Genomic DNA, 22,775 nt, shown 5'->3' on the forward strand with positions numbered 1-22,775 from the left:
TTAAAGTTATCACCACTAGGCAGCTGAATTAACACCTCCCTGAAATGAATGAGGCACTTCACACCTCCTAGAGCTGCTATTCTGGGCTCTCTGCAAACTAAAGGCCATGTCTACACTAGCACTTATGTTGGCAAAACTTTTGTTGCTCAAAGGTGTGAAAAAAACCACCCCCCCGAGTGACATAAGTTTTGCCGGCACAAGTGCTCATGTGCACAGCGCTATGTTGGCGGAAGAGCTACCACTGCTCATCGAGCTAATTTTATTACGTCAACAGGAGAGCTCTCTCCCCTTGGAATAACACAGCTACACAAGTGCTCTTGCAGCAGCACAGCTGTATCAGTACAGCTCTGGGGCTGTAAGCTTGTAAGTGTAGACATGGCCTCAGTCTTTGCATCAGTAATTCCTGGTTCATGTTTTTTGAGGTTTTCTTTGCAACCACATACTTTAGCTAGAAACATACTTTAAAATAAATAAATAAATAAAACATTAAAGTTAAGATTCTGTTGAAAAAGAGAGGTGTTGGTATTCTGCACTGCCACAGTGTCCAAGCTTTGCCATGGGCAGAAGAAAATGTATTTCCCTCCCATTCCTGTGTGAAAGACCCAAACAAAACCAGGAGAAATTGACAATACACAAGAGGCTGTCAAAGGCACTAAGTAAACATACCGGGAAAAAAGCCAACAATTTTTGCTCTAATCTTTTCCAGTTATAATAATCTTAGGTCTTACTTGTAAAAACAGTAGATAAAAAAATTAAGTTCACGGTGTTCCTTTAGCTTCTGTCTCTGTTTTCCCATCTATAAAATGGGTATACTACTTGACAGATTAGATTGTAAGGGTTACTGTTTGTACAGCATTTTGAAGATGAAAGGGCCAAAGTCTATTCACGTATGCATTCCTGCAACTCTCAAAGAAGTCAGTGGGTGATGTGCATGTTGATTTGAAGACAAAATTTGGCATTAAGTATTATTCCCGTCTTCTTCTTACATTAATTAAGTGCTGTGGAGATTCTGTGTTAAATGGATTCTAAATGTGAATGACAAAATGTTAACTGTCACTAAAAACTATTTAATAAGAACAGCACATTCAGATTTACATAGTATTTCAGATTTACATAGACTATTAAAGAAAACATGAATACAGTTTTCATTCATGTCAAACTACTCAAATGTTAAGAAATATTTGAATCTGATAAATATGGATACACAAATATTCAGTACTGGAGAGAAGACAGACTTTGGTGAAAAAGTGATTTATGTCACTACTGTACATGCTAGAGAGAGAGAGAGATCTTGCCCTTATGGATATAAGATTTATCCAGTTCTTTTTGAATTTTGCAGTTCACAGGCACTGTATGTATAGCAGTTTCCTAAATGGGAAGTGGTTTCTTCTCCCTCTAGAATTACCATGATCATTACTATCCACAGGCATTTTACCTATATGAAACATGACAGTGCATTTGATTCTGAAAACTGCTCACTCAAATGTGATGCTAATATCAAAAGGTATGGAGAATTATGGATAACAGTTCAATTCAAATTTTAAATCCCTTTGTCTCTTTCCTTTAACAGGAATGCAATGAAATTTACAACTGAATTTAATCAGAAATGGAGAACAATAAAAGACTAAATAAAATAGAGAAGAAAGCACTTGATGAGAAGAGGCATTCAGTTAGAAAAAACGAATACCTGCAATGAACAACAACAGGTTCTTCTCTGCCAGCCCTCTTTTTTCGTACAAGACACACAAAATCCAGGAAGTCACTGGAATCATCAGGAACCCCATGATCAGGCCATGCTACATACTGGATCTGGGTGAGCTGACGGGTATCATTTTTCTAATCAGGAATACAAAATTTGTTCAAATGTAATTCAGACTTCATAATAAAAAACAGCGATAATCAATTATACTCAGATAATTACTTCTCATCTGGATATCTCAAAGCACTTTATGAATATTAATTATTTGCCAACACATATTTTAGAATCCTATTTTTCCTTGTACACAATAATAAAAGGCACAAATATGTCTTTATAAGCCATTTAAAGAGTACATCTCTAGAACAGGTAAGCTATTACTTTCGCTTTTCTGCTAAAGTGTGTTTTACTGTTACCTAATCTTTTCCATCCACTCTGTCTGTCGGTGGAGCTCTCTGGGGCAGAAACAGTCTTGCTTTGTTATATATAGTGCCTAGACAATCGGACCTTGATCCTGACTACTGTTCCTAGGCATTACCAGAATATAAACATAATGCATTAGAAATGGGCTCGAATACATTTCTAAAATTCACTACCAAAGTGCATTGTAAAATAAGCAACAATGTGCAATTTGGACAGAAATACCATATACCAATTCAACAAAGAAGCAAGGAAATATGACTGATAATGCATAAGAAAGAGAAGATCACTATTTTAAAGTGTAGGTATAATCTGAAAAGCAATTTTCTAAAAACAGTACTATGAGTTCCATGTTTGCTGCACCTAAATGGCAGATCACATTGTCTCAGCTTTAAAGTGAAAATATTTTTTCCATCTAATGCCCAATACCAAACACAGTCAGGTATCTTAAAATCAAACTATGCTTTTTCTGCCTCACACATCATTAGCAATACATAAGAACATAAAAGTGGCTATACTGGGTCAGACCAAAGATCCATCTAGCTCAGTGTCCTGTCTTCCAACAGCGGCCAATGCCAGGTGCCGCAGAGGGAATGAACAGAACAGGTAATCATGAAATGATCCATCCCCTGTCGTCCATTCCCAGCTTCTGGCAAACAGAGGCTAGGGACATCATCCCTCCCCATCCTGGCTAATAGCCATGGATGGACCTATCCTCCATGAATTTATCTAGTTCTTTTTTGAACCCTGTTATAGTCTTGGCCTTCACAACATCCTCTGGCAAAGAGTTCCACCGACTGACTGTGCATTGTGTGAAAAAATACTGCCTTTTGTTTGTTTTAAACCTGCTGCCTATTAATTTCATTTGGTGACCCCCAGTTCTTGTGTTATGAGGAATAAATAACACTTCCTTATTTACTTTCTCCACACCAGTCATAATTTTATAGACTTCAATCATATCCCCCCTTAGTCATCTCTCTTCCAAGCTGAAAAGTTCCAGTCTTATTCTCTCCTCATACAGAAGCTGTTCCATACTCCTAATAAAATATTTTGCAACAGAAACTTAGTGAACAATTATTTTGATGTATGCCAGAAGAGAATCCAGCTCTCACATTCTCAGCTGTGCTGCCACTGCAGGAATAATACGAGTAAAAGATAGTCAAAAACTTGCCCTTGTCTATAAAAGAAGCATATCTAACTGAATACACCCAGCGATCAAACCTGTTGAATAAGAAGGTATTATTTTTGTGCTCTCTTTTCTAACCATAACTGAACACACAACAGGTAGCCTAAAATAATAATAATTTCTAATTTAAGAAAATCAGGGAATTGGGGGATTAAAGAATGTGGAAAATAAACATGACCTGGGGAGACTTCAGAAAGTGGGGCCAGAGGTGTGTGGTGGCAGCTCTGTCTGCATGACAGAAAACTTAAGTAGCGGGGGGTCTGGGAAAGGCAAACAGGGCAGGAAAGGGGCTACGCAAGCAGATGGGTGAGGGAAATGGAAAGAGAGGGACCAGCAGGTGAGGAGACCCTGAGTGCCACGGCCATAAACATCTGCAGCTATATGTGGTGTACACTGGGGTGTGTGCTAGAGTGCTGAAATGTAGAGAGACTGACCAGGCAGTGGAACAGGAGAAGCAGCTGTGTAGTAGAGCCTTCTGAAATACTAGGTACCTCTTGATGCACTAATTAAGTGCTCAGTCAGGATTATAGAGTTACATTTAATTTATAATAAACATAAATAGCTAGTTAAGCACTTACTACATAAAAGGTACTATAAAATATACAGTAACCAAGATTTCTTCCACCGTCTATCAGCCTCAGCACAACTTTATTTTCTACCCTGACGGCCTTCCCCACCCAACCACATCCACATGCCTGCTAGACCAAAGTAATACTAAAAAAATTGCCAGATTTCTCCTGGTTTTTGGAGGATCACTGACTAGGCCTCATAAACCCTAAAATTTTGGAAGATACTCCTGTATTACATCTTCAAATTCATGTAACCCCTTGCCCATGGAATTCTCAAAATTGAAAGAGAAAAATACAACTGTCCCCTTTTTGTGAAATTACACCATAACAGCCATTTGACTAGCAGTCTCCATTAACTATGATGTAATTTCTCTCAGAAGAATCTCATTCTTTCTGATACCATTCTGTGACTTATTATTCACTTATATATAAAATATACTGTACAATATCTGAGATGCAATAGAACATTTGGAGAATAGGCCTATTCTATGAGAAATTTTACAGATAAACTGACTGTTTTGGATAATTCAGCTGCAGTAACCAACAGTGAGAACTTCCCAACTGATCTTAACTACTGCAAAAGTGTACAATATCAGAAGGTTTCAGTTAGTTGGGGAGTCACATCATTCGATGTTTTAAAGATGATTATCTGCGCTCTGAATTGCACCTGGAAATGCAAAAGCAACCAGTGCAGAGCTCTTATCCTACTTAAGAGGCAAAAAATGGTATTCTAACTTTTGTGCCATTCTATGGTAACTGTCAAAATTACAAAAAGTATATTTTTGGATTAAGTTTGGAAAAACTGTAACTGTTTCACCTCAAACAGAGCCACTGTCTTTGAAAATATCGATCCTCTCTTGTTTGCTAAGTTACTAGGAATTAGTTCTACCTGCAAATCCTTTTTCCTCAAGTAACATGAAGGATACTTACCTGTAACCAGAGTTTTTTGAGATGGAGCCTGCATATTCCCAAAATTTAAAATTGTCCCCACAAATTTTGTCACCATATATCAGAAATCCAGGCCTTCATTTAAAAATATAAAAAGCTTAAAGACATTATTTTAGGAATACTATCCTCCTAATGTGGTTTGTTACCCTATTAAGAAATGTTTACCGAAAACTGTCTTCAGAGACACAAAATGTGTTTCTAGGTAGCAACAATGAAAAGTTTCTAATTTCTATCCTAATCTAATGATGTTTTGAAAAGATTGAGGGAATATATTAAAATAAATCTCTAATAATTTCTTATTTAATTATTGTCATGGCTTTAGCTTTAGGATTATCTTGGACCAAACAGCTCTTAGATAATTAACACTCATCCCATATGACTAATATAGTGCACTATACCCATAACGGGAATAAGATTAAATCTCTGTTCAATTCCCTGTAAAGATACCACTAAATCTTTTTTGTGAACAAAAGGTATGTATTCATAAAAAAGAAAATAATTCACACAAAATAAGATCTTTCAAATTGAGACTCATTTTCTATGGGATTTTAAAAGTATCAATTAATTGGATATACTCAATAATCTACATGTGGACATGCTATAAAACTGGAAAGAATGTCTGCAGTTAGGTAATTCTACTTTGAGGATTCCACAGAATTTGACTAATAACTATATTATAGTTTTACCTCAAGGTTAGTCAGTGTCATCTCTCTGAAGACATAAGCAGGATTTCCTTCCTCTGAATGGCAGGTAATCTGGAAATTTCCATATGATGAGCTTCCTGTAGGCTCTGGCCAGTACTGATGGCACTTAACCTAAGGTCAAGAGGTTTTCAAAGACGACAGTCTTAAGATTCATAAACCGTTATTTTTCCTCCTTTCTAGATTCAGCAAAGTTCCCTTTTGAGCATTTTGTAATTACTGCTGACTTACTTACCGAACATACTGTAGGGGTTTATAATTGAAAATGAGCTATTAACTGCATAACTGAAATAAAAAATTTAAAACTAGTGTAATTGATATTAGTCCTGAGCAGATGAATACAATTAACTATTTTTGACTGTTTTTTGTTCATATGACATAATCAAAGGATCAAATGTTGACTCTGCAAATGCATGTAACTCCATGAAAGTTCCATATGAATAGTTGAGGGCAAAATATGGTTTAAATTAACATTGTAGGATGTGCAGTTGCCATTCACCTTGAAGGTACCTGACTTTTCCTCTGATCTAGCTGTGTGATTATTATAGAACTACACTGCCTGCAGGCTCTTAACTACTTGAATTTCATACATAAAGTCAGGTAACATCATGTAGAAGTCCTGCTTCTCTTCTCAACTTTGTTTCCTTCACACAGGCCCCAACTCTTGAGTTTAGTGTAACTGAATAGTGATGCCTTTCACTTTTGATATTACTTCTTTTTAAATATTCCCTTTTGACACCACAGTGATAGGTCCCTCCTTAGATCCACTCCTAACTTCTAAAATCCTAAAATAATCCTTCCTTAAGGCAGATTTACATGAAAAAGAAAACATGTTGCTATAATGTGAAAGGAGGAGGCGGCCAGTAAGCAATAACTAAGATTGCTTCAAGGTGCGTTAGGTGGTGGGTTTACCAAAATCTTTACAGTTAAATGAGAACTTTAAAGAAGACCAACTTTATGACAAACTGCTTAAATGCCCAAATATAAATAGAGGTCATTTCAGTTCATGCATACTTCTTATCTTTCTAATCCACCTGGCAGGGTCTGTAAAAGCAGCCATATCCTGCTCCCTGAGACACTCTGGCATGCAGTGGGATAGTGACCTCATTAGACCCTTGATCAGCATTAGAGCAGTGTGAAGTCCTTTTATTTCAATATTTAGCAGCTCTCAAAGAATTCTATAAATATCAGTATTAAAAAACCTTAGAGAACTGCTATTGTGGGTCTGTTCTTAGATCTGCAACGAAAATTAAAGTAAATTAAAAGGGCACTTGACCTGAAATTCCCTCTAATTGTGTTCATTTGGGAGCACACAGCATCATATAGTAAAACTGAGTCACTGAAAAACAGTTTAAAAACATTAAAAAAAAAAACACACCTACAATTATTTTTATGGTATTTAACAGGTCTGACAGCATAGCAAATACATGCTTATTTTAACAAGAAGAATGCACACACACAGCTGAACTGAAGTCTGAATTAATGTGACTATTCTTAACACAGACCAGATTTGCTGGCCAAGATGATAGACATCTACTGTAAAACCCAACAAATAAAACTCAGAATTATGATGAAATTTCAGGCTATTGCAATCAGTCAATTATGCTTATGTGTTTCAAGTTCTCCAATTGCTACTGAATGTTACAAATAGTATGCAAGCTGTTTTATGAAATACACCAGGTATGTGCTAATATTTGAATGGTACTTCAGTGGACAGAGGCAACACAATGGGCAAAATTATTAAGGAGACAATATCAACCAGAGTCTCAGGTGTAGCTGAAATTAGGTGATGCCATTATGGCAACATACACATAATTATTTATAATTACTTTCTTATTTATAATTTGTACATATGCAGCTAATAACATGTAACATAACATCTTTTTGTATTAAAAGAAGCATATATAAAAAATGGGGTTAAGAACTAACATGACTGACTAGTCAAAAACAAATCTTTTTAAATAAAAGATTGCATGTACAGTAGTCAATTTGCAAACACTAATAATCTTTCATTTGATTAAGCAAATACCCAGAGGCAGTACTCCATTGCGTGGAGGTACAGCTTGAAAGTAATAGAATCATAGAACTGGAAGGGACTTCGAGAGGTCATCTAGTCCAGTCCCCTGTACTCATGGCAGGATAAGTATTATATAGACCATCCTTGACAGGTGTTTGTCTAACCTGCTCTTAAAAATCTCCAATGATGGAGATTCCACAGTCTTCCTAGGCAATTTTTCCAGTGCTTAACCACCTTGACAGCTAGGAAGTTTTTCCTAATGTCCAACCTATACCTCCCTTGCTGCAATTTAAATGCATTACTTCTTGTCCTGTCCTCAGAGGTTAAGAACAATTATTCTTCCTCCTCCTTGTAGCAACCTTTTATGTACTTGAAAACTGTTATGTCCCCTCTCAGTCTTCTCTTTTCCAGACTAAACAAACCCAATTTTTTCAATCTTCCCTCATAGGTCATGTTTTCTAGACCTTTAATCACTCTTCTCTGGACTTTCTCCAATTTGTCCACATCTTTCCTGAAATGTGGTGCCCAGAACTGGACACAATACTCCAGTTGAGGCCTAATCAGCACAGAGTATAGCGGAAGATTTACTTCTCGTGTCTTGCTTACAACACTCCTGCTAATACATCCCAGAATGATGTTTCCTTTTTTTTTTTTGCAACAGTGTTACACTGTTGACTCATATTTAGCTTGTGGTCCACTATGAAACCCAGAACCCTTTCTGCAGTACTCCTTCCGAGCCAGTCATTTCCCATTTTGAATGTGTGCAACTGATTGTTCCTTCCTAAATGGAGTTCTTTGCATTTCATCCTATTTACTTCAGACCATTTTTCCAGTTTGTCCAGGTGATTTTGAATTTTATCCTAACCTCCAAAGCACTTGCAATCCTTCACAGCTTGGTATCATCCACAAATTTTATAACTGTACTCTCTATGCCATTACCTAAATCACTGATGAAGATACTGAACAGAACCGGACCCAGAACTGATCCCTGCGGGACCCCACTCGTTATACCCTTCCAGCATGATTGTGAACCACTGATAACCACTCTCTGGGAACGGTTTTCTAACCAGTGATGCACCCCCATCTTATAATAGCTCCATCTAGGTTGTATTTTCCTAATTTGTTTATGAGAAGGTCATGCAAGACATATCAAAAGCTTTACTATAGTCAAGACATACCACGTCTACTGCTTCCCCCCGCCATCCACAAGGCTTGTTACCCTGTCAAAGAAAGCTATCAGGTTGGTTTCACATAATATGTTCTTGACAAATCCATTCTGACTGTTACTTATCACCTTATTATCTTCTAGATGTTTGCAAATTGATTAATTATTTGCGCCATTATCTTTCCGGGTACAGAAGTTAAGCTGACTGGTCTGTAATTCTTCAGGTTGTTCTTATTTCCCTTTTTATAGATTGCCACTATATTTGCCCTTTTCCAGTCTTCTGGAATCTCTCCCATCTTCCACGACTTTTCAAAGATAAATGGATAATGGTGGATTTAAGGCTGATCCATGGATCTGGAGCCAATTCTCCAAAGAGCTCCATAGTATAATTGGCGATGGTTGTGATGTCGTGACATCGCAAGGCAAATTTATGACATTGCAAAGCAAACAATACAACACTGGTCCAGGCCTCCTTACAGGATTAAATCATCCCTGTCCAGAAACTTTAATCAGATTAAGTCTTTAAAAATTCATTTATGAAACATGAGAATCAAGACTTGTACATGTTTCAATACTACACTAAATGCTAAAACTAGTTGCATAATCCTGAAAGAAAGGGTTTAAAACTGAAACACAGGAGAGCCTTAACTGTATCAATACCTGTGAGCACTGCCATAAAAAAGAAATTCGTAATGGCCCTGTTATACCCTAGTCGTTTATGGCCGATTCAAAAAGGGATTTTTAAAATAATATGTGATTAGATTTCAAGTAGAACTTTGACTTACTCTGCCCCTTTCAACTTGAGTGGTCAACATTACAACCATAGATGAACCTTGTTCCCAAGTCATCTGCCAAAAATCAGGACAAGTGTTTGGTAATGGACCCTGACAAGCAATGTACTGGTTTATTATGCTGGAAGAAGAGATTTCCATCTAAAAGAAAACAAATTAATAATTATTTTAGTTGTTAAACAACATTACTCTCTTGGCAACTTTAATTTATGCACCACAAATTTAGACTTTGCTAGATAATTTAAATTACATTTATAAAAAATATAGGAAGAATGAATCAATAATATCAATACTCTTAAAATGTTTATCACCAGACCACAGATAAAAGAGCTCACAAAACAAAAGAAACCCATCAAGACTGAGAAAAAAATCTTATTTAAAACTGTTAAGAAATCCAAATATATTTCATTGAATTAACTGACAGACTTTAGGTGTCAAATACCTGAGCAGTCACGACCACAGGTCACAATGAAGGCATACGAAAAAACTTGACAGTTCAGTGCCAAAATAATTTTTGTAGACGTATACACATTACATCCACTGCTTACAATATTTGATAATTTAAATACTAATCCTGGAATCAAATATCTTTCCTTTGTATTCCTGAAGTGAAAAGTTAGCTGTACTTTGTTATTACTGGCTACAAGACAAAGACCTACCAGGCTAAATTTTGCTAGTCTTGAACACTGCAACAACAATGTGCATTGGGTTACTTTGTGCCAGTTTTAAATCTAGATGGCTACTTTCTCCCAACAATGACCCCATCTGAAATAAAATTCAGGCTCTTGTTGCTGCACATAAAATCTCTCAATTTGATTGAGAGTTAGTAGAAAATTATCAACCACTGTCTTTTAGATAAAACAAACCTACTAACATGTAAGCCAACTGATGAAAATACTTCCCATCTACTCTAATCTATGTTAGATTTGAGAAACATTTTCAAAAAGAGTGAATTATCTTATTTTTACATTTTCTGCTGAAAAGCTGCAGTAGCAAATTATAAATCAATTGTTCTTCTGCAGAATGCTGCCACAATGTACTTACAGTATGAATGACATGACAAAATTCAACTCACATTTATATAATTTGCATTGATGTAGTCATCATTACTCTTCAAAATGACCCGTGTAGCATCATCTGAAAAAATATTTAAAGAACATGTGTTATTTCTCTACCAAGTACAAATAAATACAGTATTTTAACTTAAAACCATATACATACACATACACACACTTACAAGGCGAAATGTCTCTGTATCTATTTTTGGAAATATTTTGAGGTAATTTGGCACAAGACATTGTCATTCCAGGCTTCTTCCTATACAGTTGCTAAAAGAGAATAAAGATGGTCAGATAGTAACAGACACAACATAGGACTTGCTAGCTTTAAATTTACTACAGACATTTTAAAAGCATATAAAACAAACATGAAAACATTTTCTATTCACAAGTACGATGCAATATTAATTTTGTTCTTTTACAAGATCATTCAAACAGCTGGACTATGTGCTCACTAAATTCGCTCAAAAGGCATAGGCTGAGAAACTGATTCGTAAGCTGTTGTAGCAGGCATGCATCTGGACAATGGCCAATACTACTGGGTACTGTGGGAACAGCGCACAGTCCACTGCATCTTAACACAGAGTTTTGGGCTAGCAGATACATACTGTGAGTAGACCTTACTGAATATGCTACTGCTACGCCCCGAGCCTGCCACCATCATCCTCCTGCACTCCTACACAGTGCTGCAATGAATCTTAGTCTCCCAGTAAATGGAGTGTGCGTGTGCAAGCATTCCCTCTGCAGGTGTTCTGCTGCATTCTGGTACATAGGCTCGTATGTGGGGAGGCCGCGAGTTGCTGCCCCTAACTGAACCAGCACACTTCTCAATTCAAAGAAATATAGCGAAGAGCCCCACAGTGCATAGTGTATTACACGGAAAACAATATATACCTCCTGAAGACTCAGGGTAAAATGAAAAACATGTTAATACAAATTCTGTTTGGATGATTAACAACAAGTGTATATCTCATCATAGATTTGGATGGCACATTATAGGGAGAATAAACAGCCCCTGCCCTGATGATCTTACAATTTAAGCTAGGCAATGTGACATAACTGCTTGTTTTGATGAAGTATGCATAATGCTACCTCTATTCTTTTTTCTTAATTTTTCTTTTTATGTATTTATGTTTATTAATGTCTATTGTATTGAGTTTGCATCAAAATACAAATCATTGTAAGAGAAACTTTGGAAGATATGTTCTGTATTTCTCTTTAGTTAATGTATTTCAATCAAAACATAAGCATGGAAACAGGATTTTTCTTTTAACAATTCATTTGGCTCCTGCTTTTTAATCCTTACTTGGTTATATTCCTCATTTCCAGTGTCACATCTGAGATATAACTACAACAAAAATTGATAGCAAGACAATCTATTTTTATGACTGCTCACATTATAATGATCATTACTTTAAAATATTAAGGAGTTTTTTCCTCCACATCACTTTAATGCTTCACATATAGTCTATTTAAGAGGCACAAGTTGATAAGCTGTAATATTGTGTGAGGAACTCCTGTTGAGTTATTTTTGAACCATAGTTTATTTACACCTAATATTCTGCCAACACTGAATTGCATGAACCACATCCATTCATATAATTATTTTAATATATTTTATTATTTCACTGTACCATGCCCTCATTCACTGTTGAGGTTAGGTAGGTACAATTCCTCCAAAGTCAATGGAGTGACACCCATTTACTCCAGGGGTAAGTTTAGCCTCAGTAGAACAAGAATAGTAGTTCTAATTCTGCCTCTATTTATGACTGAACAAGAAGCAAAAGAGCTGAAAAGTGAGCTTGGATATGATCACAATGGACTCAAAAGCTATTTTATTTAAGTTCCTGCATGAAATTAAAAAAAAATCAAACCATTACTGTATATCAGGCAAAACATAAATATGATTTGAAATGGAAAATTATGTCCTCAAAGCATTAGTTTTAATAGTTCTACATAAGATGAGTGACCTAAGTCAACCACTTTTCAGTAATCTTAGTTTTAATTCAATAGGCTTAATAAGGCATTGCTTTAGTCTTAATTTTCAGTTTAAAGGAACACAAGATTGGTAAGCCAAAAATCTGGTTTACCTTTTTTCCTTTTTAGAACTGTTTGCAAAATGCATGCATTTTTTGTATCATTTAGTACAAAATGAATGCTTATTTTTTAAAAACAAGTATCAGTAATCTATATGATAGCCAAATGAGCAACCCCATGATAACTAATCATTATATAAGCACATGATGGAGAAAAGAGAGTTTAGCAAGGAAACAGATTTCAAGCTTCCAGGGAATTACTATAGATACCGAGTAGTAAAAAATTTCAACAGCTATGAAAAGTGCTCTATATAATTTATTGAGCACAAACCTGTCCTAAAGAGATTCCAATCCAATTTAAACACAGTCCCTAGAACAGGATCAGGTCTATAAAATATATACCATATTGACATTAAAAGGGGTATCTCTATTTGTCTAGTTATTTTAGTAAAGTAATAGATTATCTAGCCCTCCAGCCATATTACCTAATTTTAGAAACTAAGCTGGGGTGTGCTGTGTCTGTATTTTGATAGGATACCACCAAAGAACACCTGGGGGTTGAAGAAGTGGTTGTGTTGATTCAGAAGATGGTATTCTTCTCTGAGAGTCAGCAATGAGCCAATGTACAAGCATAGTATTAACTACTGCACTACTCTCTTCAAAATAAATAATAAAAATCAACTACGTATAAAAAAATTCTATTGCATTTTCCTAAAACTAGGGTTGTATTTCCCAGTACTTTGTCCTAATACTTAAATTTCATCTAAAATCTTCCCTGCAGTTTAAATTGTTTATGGTATTCTTCACTTCCTGTTTTAATTTAGGTTTTCATCCAGAGGTGGGTAAAATGAACACTGGGACTGGGACTTGGGTAAAGCTTCCTAAACCCTTCAGGTATTCTTGGATATGAAAGATGTTATATAAGCATAAGATCATTATAATTACAAAAACTTGGAGTTCCAGTTATAAACAGCTTTACAGTGTATTAAAAACATTTAGATTGTACTAGATAGTCACCATAGAAAAAACGTTAACTATTTTGCACCTGTAGTGTTTCAACACAGAAGTTATTTGACGTTTGGCTGTACTTTCTTTACAGCAGATGAGTCAATTGCCTTGCTGACAGATTCTAAACTCAGTCTAATATCATTCACATTTGTTCTGTTGAATCTAATTATTACCCAGAAAGAGATTGGTACATGCATACAATTACAGGTGGTACATTACTTACATCAAACTGAGCCAGAATAGTTCCAGTGATAAGCCCCTCTGCTAGTTGAATCATAGATTCCCGCAGAGCATTATCGTCCTGATGGACACCATCCAGGGGGGATTTCTCAGGGATGTACTGGAAGTCAGGCTCACTCTCCAGCTTCTCTTCCACCACATCGTAGACAGCTACAATAAATAAAGGTAGGAAGGTTGAGGGAGGCTCTAACCTAGTATGTTCTTTGGCTGTAACAGTGAATGCTCATCTTTTAAATAAGAAAAATGGCAATTCAGTATTGCTTCTACAGGAAAATCTGTGGTAGAGTACCATTAAGAGTCAGACTTTAATCCATATCAACAAAAAATTCAGTGTTCAAACCGTTATGCTCCACCCTAAAACTACATTGTTATTTAGTTTACTGTCGAGTAAGAAATGGATTTTCACATAATCAATATTGCTAAAACCCTGCTCCCTAACCCGTGTCATATCTTGCCTTCTTTACTGTAACTTTCTGCTCTTTGGCCTCCCCAATTTCCACATCACATCCCTCAAGTCACTGTAGTACCTGTTTATCTTTTTTGTTTTGCGTTTCACTTTGCCGGGAATTAATTAGGCTAAAACTGGCAGACCACTGGCTAGAATGACATTCATAGGCCCTACTATAATTCTGTGAACACTCTGTGTAAAAGTACTGCCTGTAAACAAATATGTATTCAAATATACACAGTGAAGTATATATTATAGCTAGCACACAAGCATATGCTCTTTTGAAAAGTTTGCCCATAAAGTAGAACACTGTAAAAATGTGACTGAGGAAATTATGGCTACTTTTTAATTCTGCATTTTAAGGCTTTTTATTTCAACCACAACTATAAACACCACACAAAGGGGTATTAACTTGGTAAATCTGTAAACCAATTTAGCAGAATTTAATTTTATCTGACTATGACAGAGGAAGAAAATATACAGAAACAATGAAATGGCTTAAATACATAGAATGGGAAGTAAAACGATTAAATAAAAGAAGCCAGAATCATGTGTCAATTGGTTGAGGTAATCTAGTGGAGTGATTTCAACTATTCCAATTATTTCTCAGTATATTTTTCTGCTACATGGCTCTTTATTGTGATTGGGTAGTGGAGCAGAATTAAACACACAGCAGCTGACTGTTGACAACATTCCAATATAAATGCCATGAACATACTGTATACGCTTGTTTTTTTAAGCATTTTCTTTTATTAAGCTGCCTCCAGTAAAAATGTTACCAATAATTCAAATAATGCTTTGAAGATATATTTTAAGTCCTTGAATACTATCATATCTATGTGACAATTTCCAACGACACCCAAAATTGCATTTGGGGATGGACTATCCTCTGCACTACAATCAATTTGTGCAGTCATCTGGCCAATTTGTACCTAATGTGATTCAGGAATAAAATTTATGTCGAGCCCTCTTGCTAAGAACACCCAATTATTTTTCATATCCCTATTTTGGGTATTTAAATTTTGTTTTAAACACTTACTATTACAGATATGAATGCTTGCAGTACAAGGTATTTCTCTGTATTTGTATATGATTGAAATGCTGCCTTCTTGTTGTAATCTTATGTACTTTTTCTAACGGGGAGCACCTTTTTGTAAAGAGTATTAGCATCCTTAACCCAGGACACAACGTGAAGGCTAGAAAGGAGAGGGAAGATTTGTTGTGTTACATATAAATCACTCACCATTGGGTCGTACTAGGAGCACAAGTTCCCCCGAATGCCTCTCACAGCTCTCTCTAATAAACATGACAACTTGATCATGAGTATGTTCCGCTATATCCCTGCCATTTATCAATACAACCTGGTCCCCTTCATTCAAACGAGGGACACAGAGGTCAGCCTGCAACATGAAACAAATTTAGTTTTACAAACACAGAGCACTCTAAAAACAAAGCTTTTGTATTTTGTTACTTTAAAATGGCAACATAAGAAACAGCATAACTGTGGTCAGGAATGTGGATTCTGACGGACTCATTTATATAGTTGCCACACTGGATCAAATGATATATAAAGCGTTACATAACACAGCAGACAATGCCATTCATAGGAATATTTCAATTCACAACCAGGAGGAGTCTGTCATTTCAACATGCCTTTCTGATGCTGTTACTCCCTGCTCCTTGTATGTAAGCTGAAGTTGAATGCTTGGATAAGCTCTCCAGTGTTTGAATTATATTCTACATTAACACTGGGGATGCAGGACAAGCTCAGAAATCTCAGGAAGGAGGGCAGCAGCATGGCAAAATCTTGACCAATTCAATTTCACAAATCTAAGAGCAGAAAGCTTCTAATATCACATTCAAGGCAACAAAAAGAAGATGGGGTGGGGGGGCAAAGGAAATGCACCAAATCCAGTTAATCTGGGCAAAAAGAACAAGCAAGTGAAAATACTATTTATGTTACAATTTAACCATGATTGCAGAGAGGAAAGGGCAGTGCATTCCCCATTTATCACCACCACAGCATTGCTAGATGTTTAATCCATTCATCCAAAATTAACTGCAACAGAAACAAACCAATTTGTTACATAGAAAATAAATTAGGAAAAAAATAATTAACTGGGATAAGAACAATTTAATATAAGGATGTCAACATATACATTTTAATGATTTTATTTAGATCAAAGCTACTTTGTTGTTTTAATGTAAGCAAATGTGTCTCTTATTCTATTAATTTCTGACAGGTGCACAACACAGAGCTGGCATCACAAAGGCTGAATACCAGGCCATTATTTCTGGCAATCAACTGCCACAATATTGTGCCTAGTTTTAAGACATTAATGGTGCTCACTGAACACCAGAAACACCACCACAGAATCAGACCTGATGAATGATTCATTATGTTTGGTTTAATCTAAATCTTGACATTACTCACAACTGCATGTGTCAGTAAAAACAAAAGAGATTTGCAATTTTTAACAGAATAAAAGTTTGTCTCAACACAATTTGTGACAAAATCCCATGAATGTTTAAATTGAAAATTTATGCTAAATAACAATGTTTTTAGGGTGAGTGGGGCATTATATATCAAGAGTCAAGAAACAGCTATTATAACTTATTGTAACCACTTGCAGTGATGAAACTTTATTGTATTGAGAAAATATTCATTTTTATTATTAAAGCATGCACCACACTAAACTATGAACTTTAACTTGAAAGAAAGCAAGAAAGAAAGAAAGAAAGAAAGAAAGAAAACAAACTCACTTACAGATAGCAATGTAAGCAGTTTACTTTTATTTAATGTAGGAATTTGTAGAAGAGCATGTAAGGGATATTGGGGAGACTATATTCTGTCTGTAGTTTATTTTCATTCCACTGTCCTCCTTTAATTAGCAAAAAAGTATTTTTAACATTATGTTTTAAATGTATTTAGTTCCAACATTTAATTGGCCACTACTCTCATTTATTATGTAAGGCAGTTAAGGAACAAGCTGTCAACAAGGTATGGGGATTACTACCCTAAAAGTAATATGTTAGAGCAATTTTATTCCTAGCAAGGTGTGGCCAGAACATTTTCCCTCAAGGAAAAAGAAAACACAAAGGAAAGGACTTACAATAATTATGATCACACACATCTAATTAGAGAAACAAGGTGGGTGAGGTAGTATCTTTATTGGACCATTTTCTGCTGGTGACAGAGAGAAGAGCTTCTCTCTCTCACCAATCGAAGTTGGTCCAATAAAAGGTATTACCTCACCCATCTTGTCTCTCTAATATCCTGGGACCTACATGGCTAGAACAACACTGCACACATCTAATTAAACACCACCACTTCCAAGTTTTTCTGACAACTTACTGGTGTTCCTGGAGCTACCCTGGACACTATTACCGGCATCTTCTGGTCATATCCTCCCTTTAAAAAAAATTCAAAAAGTCACAAATTGTGAGTGTCACTGAACAATCTTTAAAAATATGAATAGACATCTATTTTTCGTTACCTTTACATTGAAGCCAAATCTTCCATTTTCGTCTGGTTTCATTCTGATCAAAACAAGATTGTCATGGGGAACACCACCATTGGGCTAAACAAAAAGGAAGTATATAACATTACATGTAATTTGTTTTCAGCTAATGTAGGCTTTAAAGAAAGATTACTATAATACCACAGCTGTTCCAAATGTCCTCGTCAAATGTCCAATAATTGCTATTGGGCCCTGAAAAAGCAGCAGTAACCATGCAAATTGTTTCTCTCACCCTAGTTTAATGTGGGGGCTCATGCACTCAGAGTTGCTATGCACAACTAATCTGCAAATGTGTTCTCCTGGAAGCAAGCTGGCAAAATAGGGAACTACCCAAATAATAAATTGACTAATAAAATTACAAGTCATTTAAATACAACAGTTACTGCAGTATCAAGTGGATATGTTACAAATTTGCTGTGACTGAAGTAAAAATGTATTGTTATATAGCTTGGGCAGGTCACAATACCTGTGTGTCTTAGTTTGCACTGGTTACAACTTGGGTTTAATATGGGGGCAAGTTTAGCAGGGAGGTCCTGGCCCTACAACTCACCTCTCCAGGAACAGTTTGAAATACTAATATGAGGTTTACTACACATGCTCCAGGGCTGTGTGGAGAGGAATACGAAGTGCCCTATGCAGACAGAGCTCGGTGATTATAATCCCCCCGCCACCCTCCCACATCATTTATTTGATTGAGGCAACATCACAAGCCCTCTCCCTCCACCCCACAAACTCCTATCAGGAAATTCCCATCCACTGCTCCTCATACCTCCTCCCACATACAAATGCAATTATACATATTTCCTATGCCTCATTCAGCTCTTTCAGAACAGCACTGACGCTGGTGGCATGGCACAGCCATCTGTGGAACTACAGACCTGAATCTTGTGCCTTTCAACAAGGTGCTATTTCAATTGCTTTGAATTTGCTTGAACTAGCCCCTCATACTTATCCTACCTCACTGGTATGTGAGATGGATTAGTCATTGTTTTGCACAGCACTTAGAGGAGGACGTAAAGTGTTAAATATTAAACAGTGATACTTCAAATTAAAGGGACTGGTATTCAACTTTTTAAAAACCCACCTGCTTCTCACCACATTGGATTATTTGAACCCTAAAAAGTTAAACTTGCAAAAGAACTCTGCAGTGTGTGGTTGTAGGGACCAGAAAGGAAGTGTAAGTTCACCTGGAGGATCCAGTTTGATGAACTTGAACTTTCAAAAGAAACATCCTCCTCACAAACCAGCTACCCTATCACTGACATGACTACATAGTAGAAAGCCCTTGATTCCAGAAAATACTTATAGTGTTGAAGAGAGGAAGGTTGGGGATAAGAAACAGTGCAAGTTAGGCTATGGTTTGTGTAACTGCAAGCCCTGCAAACTTAACTTGTACTTTGAGAGTTAAACTCAGTTTTTTCCCTCTCCCATGACATTCAGATTTAAGGGCTCAGCAGTTATTTCTACAAAAACAGGACCATCCTCCAGAGGAAAAACAAGATGAACAAACATGACCCATGAGCTTACTGTGGATTTTTCAGGTGATGCGGGAACATCAAACGTTTCATTAATATGGTTATCCAGTTCTTGCTGGGAGTGTGAATAATGAATTTGGTTCCAACTGTTCTTTTTAGATTGTTTGGGTGGTAGTGCAGGAGGTTGCCCATCTATAGGAGTCTCTTGGGATCTGATACAAAAATAAAATGGTGGAGGGAGACAATTTTATCTGAAAATTCTTAGCAAACTGAACAAGTGGCTAAAAGAACCCCAGAGTTTGAGAGTTACAAAAAATCTGACATTTTTGTTATCTGAAGGGTTTGATTTTGTGGATATGATTTCTACAGCATATATGCAAATACATATGTTGTGTACAGTATATTTAAAAAAGAATCACGAACATTCGAAGATTGATTAATCTAGAGTATTCTTGTTCAGTGTATTGTTTCTTTTAAACAGTTTACCTACTCTTTTAATCCACTTAATCAATATGTTGGAGATTGCTTTATAAATCTCATACATACCTAGTAATCTATTTCTAAAACAAATATATATCATTTTATATTTTTCCCAGACAGAAAAGCAATTAATTTACATCTTAGACTGCCTGTAAATTAAACCTTAAAAATAAAGCTAAATTCAGTTTTGAACAAATTAGCACAATTAAGAATCTGACAATACTCATTTTTTGTACTTTTAACAGCAAGATGATTTAAAATCCAATCCAGCATGAAAAAACTTCACACACTTTGTACATTAGCTTCTTAAAACCACATTTGATTAGCAAGTTCTAAACATATGATTGTGCATGCAATTCACAATTCCCCACTAATTTGCAATTGAGTGCATATTATTCAGCAGCACATTTTTAAATATTACCTTGCATACAAAATTTAGCCCAAGAGAGAATATGTAGAGTCACTTTTTTTTTTAAATGGCATTTTTACCATGGATTTACCAGACTGATCTTTAACAATACTGCCCAAAATTAGGGTAGCGCCCTCAAAAGTTCACATTTCTAGACTAACGTGCACACTTGTTAGGTCTGAGACTGTGGTGCTGTAGCTTTAACAACAGCATACCAGTTTATGCTGTGTATTTATCTATTATGGTGGATACCCCCTTGACCACTTTTTATGGCATAAGAATTTAAGTACATAATTTTCTCATGACAAATGCAGGACCGATCTTTCATTTTAAGGCTTTATACTTATAAATGAAGTGGAAGCTTTTCAGAGGCACAAAGGAGCAGTCAGGTGCTTAACTCCCTTTGACTTTGAAAATCAGTCCCTAAATATTAACAATCCACCAACTGCATTAAAACCCATTTTTATTAAGCACCTACCTACTTATTACGACTCAGATGGAGCACTACAATAAAGCTAGGGCCTAATCCTAAAAACATTTACGCACATAAATAACTTTACCCTTGTGAGTATTCGCACTCAATTGGTCTGATCATATATGAGCCTTATTTTGCTAACAGTTAATTATGAAACATCATAATACTTCAACTCAATTTGCTGCAAGATCTAAAGTATCTTAGACAGCCACACGTGAAACTTAATACTGTATAATTTATTTCATTGTAATTAAAGCAAAACACAGTTCACAAGGCTCTAGTCATTAGGTAAAAAGGAAAAATATGGTGGTTGTTATCCCAGTAACATTAAATAAAGGAAAATATTATGTATTTTCTGATAAATTATTTAAGCCACAAAAAAAAGTCTTTGCACATGACAGTGGAATGAGAAAAGGAGTATTTCACTTAGAAAATTATATAGCTTTCCCCCTGAAGTTTTGATGAAATATAATTAAGGCCCTTTGTATTAGGTATTGACTAATTTCCCCCCCAAATTCCCAGGTTTTTGAAAAAGCCAGTTTTGGAGTTTTACTGATTTTTCAGGATCCAGGAATTTTTCAAAGGCAAGCGGATGGGCTGTGTCTAAAGGCTGGTGGGGGTGGGGGAGTCAGTACTCACGGGTTGCAGCCTTCCTTTCCTCTCCTGACCCCGGCCCTTCAGCATGTCCCCATTCGCTCCCTCTGTGAAGGTGGGGACTGAGACAGGCAGGGAGCCAAGTGCTGGCAGATAAGCCTAACTGCTGTAGGGACAGGGCTGCAGGGAGTAAAAGACTGCACCCTTTGAATACTGGCCCATTCATGGACAGAGCCCCCTTCTGACCCCGGTCCTTCAGAATAGGCCTGGATGAGGCTGCGCTGAAGGGCTGTGGTCCAGAGGGGGCTGTGTCCATCAGGGGAAGCAGATGGCGTTCTGTGCAGATGGTCATGGCTGCCTGGACCAGGCTCCTTGACCGTCTAGCTCCCTGTGACACAGACCTCATGGCAAAGGGTCCCGTTTTTTTTTGCAAACATGCCCTTAGTCACCAGGGGATAATATATCTTGGTGATGGCCCATTCAAACAGAAAGGAGTTGTCACCCTGCCCTGTTTAGCCAGTGGTGTAATACCAGGTTCAATGGTCTAGACTTGCTCCATCCCAGCCTCGGTACCGAGCCAGGGAGTCTCCGGTACGTCAAATACTGAGAGTTCTCTAGAGTGTGTGAATTCCTGCGGTACTGACTGAACTGGTGCCTATGATTGTCAGTGGGTCAGCATGGAGGGGATCAGGGATCTTGGCCGTACCGAGTGCTCAGAGGCTGAATGGCTTGCTAATGATGATGCGGATGGTACTACTAATACTGGCAGCATCTTCTTAGCAGTGGTGCGGTCTTGTCCTTACTTTTTTCTGTCAGTACCATTGCTTTGGTGCCTTTGCCCATCTGGTCTTTAGGTCCATCAATGATACCTGCTGCTTCAGTACCATAGCTCATGGTGCTCTTGTGAGCTATGGGTACCGTGTTTGGACTGTCTCAGTACCGAACGCGCCGGTGATCTTTTTTGGCTAGCTCGGGGCTCACTCTGGGGACTCTCAGTTCTGGTTTTTGAAGCCTTACGCAAGGGGTCTTCGTCTGTTTTCTGTGAACCATAGCTCCTAGATGTTGGGGGCTGCTGGGAAGATTCGCGCTGTCTGGATGGGCTTGTCCTGTCCACTATTTGCTGGGGTGGACCCCCTTCCTCTCCACTTCCCCGAGTACCCCACTACCCCCCTCGGCCAGGCCAGCAGGGAGCCTGGTCAGTTGTGGGAGCCATGCAGACTCTCCACCTGCCCACGGTGCGGGGGGAGCCGAGAGCAGCCCCCAGCCCGAGTCCCGCCTGGTCCAGGGAAGGTGGAGGGTCCACGACTCCACACCAGCTCACCACAGCTGCCCGTGTAGGTCTCCCTAACCTGGCTCTGGCCGGGTTGGGGAGCCTTAGAGCCGCAGCCTAACCATGGTAAGAGCTGTGTGGGCAGATGTTGGGTGCTGCAGACCCTCCATCTGCCCTGAGCAGGGGACCTAGGGGGTGGGGACACAGGCAGGGGAATGATTTTGTCGCTTCCCCTGGGCTCCCTGGCCCTGGTCCAGCTTGGCCTTTG

General features: G+C 37.4%; 1 protein-coding gene across 6 annotated transcripts in view; it reads right to left on the reverse strand.

The window, feature by feature from the left end:
- Window positions 1-22,775, reverse strand: part of PTPN4 (protein tyrosine phosphatase non-receptor type 4) — a 207,056-nt gene that overhangs the window by 15,098 nt on the left and 169,183 nt on the right. For all 6 annotated transcript variants that reach the window (XM_054044369.1, XM_054044368.1, XM_054044367.1 and 3 more), the window contains 10 exons: window positions 19,332-19,491; window positions 17,781-17,864; window positions 17,639-17,695; window positions 15,527-15,683; window positions 13,819-13,985; window positions 10,731-10,821; window positions 10,569-10,630; window positions 9,488-9,634; window positions 5,506-5,634; window positions 1,688-1,836 (listed from right to left, as the gene is read on the reverse strand). In XM_054044369.1, the coding sequence (XP_053900344.1) occupies window positions 1,688-1,836; window positions 5,506-5,634; window positions 9,488-9,634; window positions 10,569-10,630; window positions 10,731-10,821; window positions 13,819-13,985; window positions 15,527-15,683; window positions 17,639-17,695; window positions 17,781-17,864; window positions 19,332-19,491 (1,203 nt within the window). The remainder of the gene's footprint in view (window positions 1-1,687; window positions 1,837-5,505; window positions 5,635-9,487; window positions 9,635-10,568; window positions 10,631-10,730; window positions 10,822-13,818; window positions 13,986-15,526; window positions 15,684-17,638; window positions 17,696-17,780; window positions 17,865-19,331; window positions 19,492-22,775) is intronic.

This window comes from Malaclemys terrapin, chromosome 11, assembly GCF_027887155.1.
Source record: "Malaclemys terrapin pileata isolate rMalTer1 chromosome 11, rMalTer1.hap1, whole genome shotgun sequence".
Classification (NCBI taxonomy): Eukaryota; Metazoa; Chordata; order Testudines; family Emydidae; genus Malaclemys; species Malaclemys terrapin.